This window comes from Olea europaea, chromosome 15 (genome assembly GCF_002742605.1).
Source record: "Olea europaea var. sylvestris chromosome 15, O_europaea_v1, whole genome shotgun sequence".
Classification (NCBI taxonomy): Eukaryota; Viridiplantae; Streptophyta; class Magnoliopsida; order Lamiales; family Oleaceae; genus Olea; species Olea europaea.
The window spans coordinates 2611914-2620283 of NC_036251.1; the positions used below are offsets into that span (position 1 = coordinate 2611914).

At 31.9% G+C, this 8370-nt stretch overlaps 1 protein-coding gene across 1 annotated transcript; it reads right to left on the reverse strand.

Annotated features, from left to right (window-relative positions):
- Positions 1 to 1484: 1484 nt before the first annotated feature.
- Positions 1485 to 4178, reverse strand: LOC111409822. Its single transcript, XM_023039895.1, has 3 exons — positions 4052 to 4178; positions 2564 to 3012; positions 1485 to 1754 (listed from the first exon to the last, which is right to left on the reverse strand). Exons 2-3 carry the CDS (start codon positions 2843 to 2845, stop codon positions 1611 to 1613), a joined length of 426 nt encoding a protein of 141 aa, XP_022895663.1. The 5' UTR covers positions 2846 to 3012; positions 4052 to 4178; the 3' UTR covers positions 1485 to 1610.
- Positions 4179 to 8370: the final 4192 nt, after the last annotated feature.

The window sequence follows — 8370 nt, forward strand, 5'->3', positions numbered from 1 at the left end:
ATATCCTGACCCCTTTTATCACGTCATCTTGCTGTAATCATGCTCTAATTTATTATAGTTATTTACTTGATCTCTTCCATGCCTCTACAAGAATGCATTCACATTTGTAATGCATACAATGAGATTTCATTATACATACACAGTGACTGACTAGCAAAATAAATCTGGAATTGCCAACTTCCCTCTTCTGCCTGTAGAATTAGGGACTGGTGCCCAGAAATATAGGCTGAAAATGGGTGGTTTCAGCCAGTCGAACCTTATTTCAACCGGTACTACATCTCCCATGGTTTGGTTTTGATACTATGACGAAATCACAGCTTCTTGCACTGTTCAGCCTACCATCGTATTAGGACAGGCATAATGCTTGACAGATGTTGGAAATCCTTAAATGGACATTGGCGACTTTATGTTGAGATCTTTTTGCTATTACAAAGTTGTTGCGATGCTTCGATTGTCACAATTTGCTGCTTTGATAAATGTTAATAAAATTGATTTCACTGTCCACAGGTGGCTAATATTTTACCATTGAGGGGCGGAAATCCACCAAAGTTTTTTCAAAGAACATTGCTATCTACAGAGAATTACCGAGTGATTTGATCAGCATGACAGACAATGACAGTGCTTTACCATAGTGATCGACTTCTTTTAGTGTTAGCTGTATGCAGAGTACCAAGTCAGCCTTTTCAATTTACTCACGCTTTCTTTTATTTTTTGAAGGAAATAACCCCTAGTTTGTGTTTAAAATGTGTTATAGCTTGATTCGTGACATTTTCTTGTAATGGTATTCCACATTTGGAACTCGATTGAAGAATAATTTTACATACATATTAGTTGATAATTTGTTGTGTTTCTTGGATTTTTTTTTTTCATTCTATATATAAGCACAGGACCTGGCTGTTTCTTTAGGCAGCATGGCTTTGGCCATTTTAAGTCCCCAATATTCAGAAGTGAGGTTTTAGGTCCCAACATATTTAAATATGTGAATCTAGATCCCTATGTGACTTAAACCGTCGATGTGGACTTTAAAATCTCAAGCAATTATCACGTGACTTAAAATTAGACCTTAAGTAGTTTGATGGTTTTGCTCTCCGGCTTTAAATCAAGTGAAAATCACTTGCTATTATGTGTAATGACTGTTCCTGTCACGTGAGAATCTAAATTACATATTTAGACAGGCCGATGATCCAAAATTTCACTTTTGAAGGTTGGGATCCAAAATCACAGTAATTGAAATGCTTGGGATTCCCGTCCTATTTTTAACATTACATATATCTTCTTTAATGTGATATTTACTTAGGTTCTTTGAAAATTATTTAAGTTACGAATTCTACATTGCTGTGGGTCTTTAATATTTGTGAAACTTAAAAGCATATAAATAACAGATAGATTTTGTGGAATAATATTATAAAGAGTATTTATCTATTCTCGTGCTCGAGCGGTTGTAGGGTTCTAACATATGTTTATTTAGTACGCAATATTAGAAAACAAATAAGATTTTAACTTTTCTTTTTCATTAATCATATCCGATACTATTCATTGCAAGATGTCGATTCATCTTTGCATGATAATTAATGGGAATCATGGGATACAGGAATGTTTACATTGTAGTCTTAAGGCAATGCAAAACTATGTTGATGAGGAGGCCAAGAAACAGCTTCCCTTTGACAAGGCAGAGGAGCAGGTTGAGCAATGAAGGTAGGACACTGCTGTCCTGGCATTAAAACTGTGAAATTTGATGCATCTGATGTTTGTACCTGTCACAAGAAACAACTTCATTAGATTCATTCAATCAAGAAAATGCAGATGAAACTATTCTGATTTGTTTGTTCATCTGACTTTTCTTGACAATTAAAACGTTCGATAAACTAAGCCTTGAATTTAATAATTTTATATGCATTTTTTCTCACTACTCCATTTAGCTCATGTTGTTCACCCATCTATTTGGAACCTATGCTTCAATTAGAGTCACACCAGCTTTTCTAATTGACAACCGATCGGTGTACCGGAAGTATACCTCTCCGAGAGAGGTCGTCCCATCTGGAACGAGGGGCATCGTAGGAAAAATGTCTGTTTTAATCCTAATGTTACTTCCGGATTGGGTAAGACTCAACCCTTAAAAAGGATATAAAGAGAGGCTACCTAAATGGTTGTAATCAGTGTTCTAAAAAGTGTAAAGCATATAGAAGCAGAGAGACCAAGTTTTGACCTGGGCATAAAAAATTTAAATCAATTTAAAAAATATTTAATAATTAAAGGGAAAAAAGCTTTAAAAAGCATATAAAAGCATAAAAAAAAGAAAAGAAAAAAAGAGTCTAGGCTCGAAAATAAGAGTAAAAAAGCATAAAAAAAGAGCATCTAGGGGCCAAAAAAATGCAAAAAAGTACGAGGCGAGGCGTTTTGTTCCCACTTCGAGCCTAGGCAACGCTTTTTAGAGCACTGGTTATAAATTATAAGCCATAAGTCAAGCCTTAACTTGGTGATGGGACACAATTACAGGCATCGCATGAAGAAAGACAGCAGCATGTAACAAAAGAAAAGTAGAAGAGTAAAGAAGAAGGCTCACTGTTTCTCGATCTCCAAGTTTCTGTATACTTGTAGAATCCGATTGCCTTGTGGCATCATCTTCAGATGCAGTCGTTGGCCTAAACAGATGCTCAAATATGGCCATGATAATAAACATCGATATCAAGATTAATGTTGCAACAAACCCGAAAGAAATCGCATTCATGGATGAGCCAAAATTGTTCCATGAACTTTCCATGTTTTCATCTGTTCGAGTTGTACTAGGATCTGAACTTGTATAGATGTTCCATGCCTTTGTTCTGTCTGAATTGTACATGCTCATACCTACCCTGTGGCTTAGATTGTGGCCCCGAGGCCGGAGAATTCTTACAAGCTGTTTATTTTCTGTCAGTTGATGGATATTAGGTCATTATACGTACACTCGACTCTTATTGAAGTTGGTTACTTACAAGCAGTATTTCTTCTCTCCATTTGCAGGGTTCATTAGTCCTGGTAAGAGAAAAGTGTTAGGCAGTTGTAATACTTTCGAAATACAGATACCTATGGGAATGTCTGGGAACGAAATACTACTAGACTCATCAAATGACATTATTGCCAAGTTTTGTATAATTTAGAGGAAGAGCATGGATTATAATATTTACAATTATACTTGCATTAAAATAGATAAAACCTAAGAAATATTATTTTGTTAAATTTCTTGAGGATGCCATAATGGTCAAGCTTACAATACCTCTAACAAGAGGTCACAAGTTTGAATCCTAGCAAAAATTGTAGAATTAAAATATTGCACAATAAATTTATTGGTAAAGAATTCGAACCTAGAACCTGCACTATGTACATTCAAACTCTAAGCAAGTGAGCCACAAGAGATGTTTGAAAATAAACTGAATTATGACTAATATAAACTAAGACTTTAATATATTGCCAACAAAAAAAAAATGACTCCCGGTGGATCTAGCATGCGTGGCCGTGGGGCTCACTAGGCGTTGGATCCGCCCCTGCAGTGTAGAGTCTACCTTGACAAACAAATCATAAAAATAACACGATATGTCTTTGGGGTTGAAAAGTTTTAAAAAATTTTGGTTCAATAATATCTTAATCTAACATCTCTAAAATTAATGAAAATTCCCCAGATGATAACATAATGTGACGGGCTTCTTGTCCTTCTTGTCTATTGTTTTCTTGAATTTTTCTGCATAAACATGTCCAGAAAATAACCAATTGCAATTGCAGACTGATAATCATACTGATAATATGAGGATGGATTCTGATGAATGATGATCAAGATTTTTCTTGAGAGGGTGCTAAAAAAGGAAATAGCAGCAACAAACAACACCAAAAACGAATGCTTGTTACGAGATAAATTTGGGGTCGACTACATGAATATTTTACTAGGTTTAGTCGAAGAGATCCTTGAATAAACTCAAGGCCATGTTCGTTTCAGCCGACCCCTCCTTCTTCTTACCTCTAACAACCTAATCATAATTATGCAAAATGGAAACGAAAGATGGAGCAATCAGATAATTACCAGAAAACGAGATATCTAGAGACAAACTTGCAAGGCTTTCATTAAAGAATAATTATCTTTGTCTTGAAGCAATTTCCTCTAGTTTCAATGCATTCGGCTTTTATTTTAACTTGAGCCACTTTGTGTATCTTCAAGCTTTATAGAAGATGCAACTGAAACTCAGTATGATTATATTTATATTACAATAAAAAAATGTAAAGTAAAAGTTGTGCAATAATCTTAGGGAGTACGCTTTTGTGTTTTGATGTCGATAATCTTGATTCTTAACTTAACTAATACTATACCTTGTCTGAAGAAACAAAGTTAAAGAAACCAATAGACGGACATTTGTGTCGGGGTTGAGGGAAAAGAGAGTGCCTTGGTGTTTCCTAATAAGATGTATGGAGAAATGCAAGTGTTCAAGTATTAGAAACTCTAATTTTATATCACCAAGAGTAGTAAAATTATAGTAAGAAAATAAAGACAAAAAAGAACACACAAGATTTATAAATATTCGTCTCGATTTTAGACTATTTCATCGTCCGTCATTGCAATTATTCTCTCTCTCTCTCTCTCTCTCTCTCTCATGATGATATCTAAACCTCAATAACTGCTTCTTATTTAAAAGAAAAATTAGGGCAGAGTCGAAATTACAATTGTAAAATTCCTAAATTATTTTAAATACGAGGTCCATTCGTTTAATAAATAATTAAGCTCCACAACTTAATATTAAGGAGCGTGTGAGCCACAATCTCGTGTATCATACAAGCACGTGAAATGCCTGCATTAGTGGGTTCTTCATTTATGCATCATCTGCTTAAGGTTAAAGTGTCAATTCTACAAAATGATAATTAGATAAATTATGCTTTGTAGGACACCATAAGATGAACTTTAGGGAAATGAGGACGTCATAGTAAACATGTCAAAAGGAGTAAACATCAATATAGCGTGTTGTGGTTACTAAAAATCTAATTAATTTATCAATGAAAGGTTTTATGTAGTCGATCCCAACTGTAACGGGTCGTAGCACTTCTAAATGTCATTTTTTTTCTTTTTTTTGCCAACCTAAACATTTTATGCTATCACACACACTGAAGCACTGTATGGAGTTCCTTTGGCATTTTCACAAAGAATTTTGGTGTTAAATGCACTAAGAAGTTGTTTGACCCCATTTTTAAGGTAAAATAGATTTTGTAATGGTGATTTTTTGGAAATTGTGTGGTTAAAAAGTACGAAAAATGGGTTTACATGTAAAATTATTTTATTGGAAGAATATGTGGTTAAAAATGAATTTTGAAAAAAATAATTTTTTGTAAAAAGAAAATCAAACCGTGGCTAAATTATTTGGTAGATTTGAGGTAATATCATAAGTTATCACTGCCCAATCCTGACATGGGACACAATACCAGATGTATTCATCATTGGGAAGTTGGCATTATATCTAAAAATCACCCACTAGGTGAACCATATAAAGAAAGCTGCCAAATATATTTTCAAAACACGAAATGCTATATTAAAAACACTATATTTTATACAATCGACAAGAATTTCGCTTCTTTATTTTGTCAATCGTTTAATAGATCTATAATGAATCGAACAAAGTGGTGAAAAGAATTCGTGTAGCTGATTCCTAATTGTTGAGAAATGACTTAATTTTCTTCTATGGTTATCTTTTCAATAATCATATCTAGTTTAACGAACCAAACAAGACAAGTTTATTATTTTTCAACGTCTCTAAGACAGAATAAGTTTTGTACTTATTTACAGCTATGCAAAACTTGAAGAGGCATGATTGAAGTGAAGAAAGAAAAGAGTATAAAGCAAAAAAATGGAAAAAGGAAAGAGGGCTAAAAAAGGAGGTGGTTCGACCATTGCTAAATTTATTCCTTATCTTTCCCCTCAAATAACCATCATAGAAACCCCACAACTTTTTTAAGGAGAAGCACTATAGGGAGTGTTATTTCTATTAATCCTCTCTTAGAATGAAGGTTCCTACATAAATTTGATGAATTATATATAGACACAAAAACTAATCAACTTTCTTGAAACATTCATTATACTGTTTAGTCGAATACTTCCAAATGTCATTTCTTTCCTGCATAAACATATGTTCTAGCTAGGTTTACAAAACTTTTATTGTTGAGCTCACTCGAGGGGACTTGAGATTCTTATAAGTTAAAACCTATGTCTTATGAATCATTTGGATCATATACAATTCTTGTTGCTCAATATATACATACAATTATAAGGCTCAATATATATCCCAATAAATAAGGAGGATTCAACTGAATGCTATTATTTACACGAAAATTTATTTGATCATTCTTACTAAAAACAATTATGATAATACATTATTAAAACCAAACTAAAAACAAGTTCATCATTGAATCTTGACAAAATATAACCATGTCAGGGCTTTATGTATTGGAGTCACCTCAAGAAAGAAAAAAAGAATTTTTCATATTCGATTACTTTTTACAGAGAATGGCCCCTTGACAAGAAAGACTAAATAAAGAAAATGTTTGGAAAAATAATCAGATTAAATCAAAATATAATTTTCTGTGTGTTTTTTCACTGATCAGAGTTGAACGCACATTGCACGTGATTCTAAAATATTTTATAAGTACTATAAAAATAATATTTGATATCAATTTGTTGGGAGGTTTGATAAGTCTCTAACAAATTAAAGAAAATAAAAATTTAAGATATAAATTTAAAAGAAGAAAATTGTACTCTCAAAATTTAACTTCTATGATTCAAACTTTTTGTGATGATGAAGTGCTACAAATAAGCAACATTTATATACTATATTTGGTACATAAGAATTAATTGTTCATACATGAATTTAAACACCCATTAAAATTCCTAAATACATAAATAAAGATAAATTAATCTATAATATATTTAGATTCATGCAAACTAAGATTCACTAAGTCAAGATTCATTAATTCTATATTATTGTGAATGTAATTAATTGAGAATTAATAACACAAAATTCATACATAACAATGATTTATTGTATTTATTACATATTGAAAAATGAAAAGTTGTAAATTGAAATAATTGAATTATAGTATGATTAAAATCGTCCAAAAAATTATTCACTTGAAGTAATATATTATAGATGCAAGTCAACCAAAATCACCAACTGAAGCATTTTTATTTTTATTTTTTTCATATTAGTTGTTGGGTTCTAAATAATTTTTTATTTTATTTTATTTTTTTGGGTATAGACCTCTATATGTGGTATGTTTTATTTATAACTCAGATAAATAAAATTTGATATATACGTAACAGGGAGCTCTACCTAACCTCTAATTAAATGTGCAAAAGAATAAGAATAAACTAAATTCCCTCCTCGGGAGCACAATGTAAGGGTTAAAAGCAACTGATTTCATTGCCCTTGTCAATCCACTTTATTTAGCATATTTACTTTTTGAGATATGTTATTTAAAAACTTAAGGTTAAATATATAATACATTAATTTATTTGAATTTAGTTTTCAATACATCTCTCGCAATTCATAAATATTTTTTAATAAAAAAATCACACACACGTCTCTTGGTTTGCAAATCATATTTATTTTTCCAACAAAAGTCTCACACGTGATGCAAGACTATCAAAATCTATGTTTTCCCTCGTAGGCTGATATATATGCTAGGAAATTTTTAGTCGTAGCTTAGCATTTTTGAACAATTTTGGATCCTATATATAATTTACTTTTCCTTTTTTGAAGTTGGAAGCTTAATTCTTTTAATCATTCTCTACCCAACTGCGTTGGATTTAAAACATAAATATATACAGCATATCTTCTTTTAATATATTAAGATTTTGAACAAGATAATTTAACATAGTATATATAATATATCGAACATGCAAGTTTCCTCTTTTGAAATCTCGACATGACTTATTTACGAAGTTACTCGTAGTTCATAAAACCATATTTTAACCTAAAAGTTTCCATAAAAAAATGGGAGAAATACAAGTCGTGTTAGTTAGAATGCATGCATGCAATACAGAATTGTATGAAGCACCTAAAGTTGCATGTAATTAATTAACTAATTATACCTCATAAATAGTCAATTATTTTGTGCCCATTCAATTCTATTTTTAATAAAAAATTAATTATCTTTCAAAAGAAGGATTGAGTGAATTTTTTGGGCAGACAAAGCACAGAAAGCGTGCACATATTGGTTCAAAATGTAGTAAGAATTGTTGAAGTGTATGCAGAAAAAAGTGAACTTCTTTATAAGCATAGTGTACTTGTAGTGGCATTCATTCTTTTCTTTCCTTTCTTTTTGGTAGGGACAGTGTTGTGGACTTCGACCCGCTACAAATGT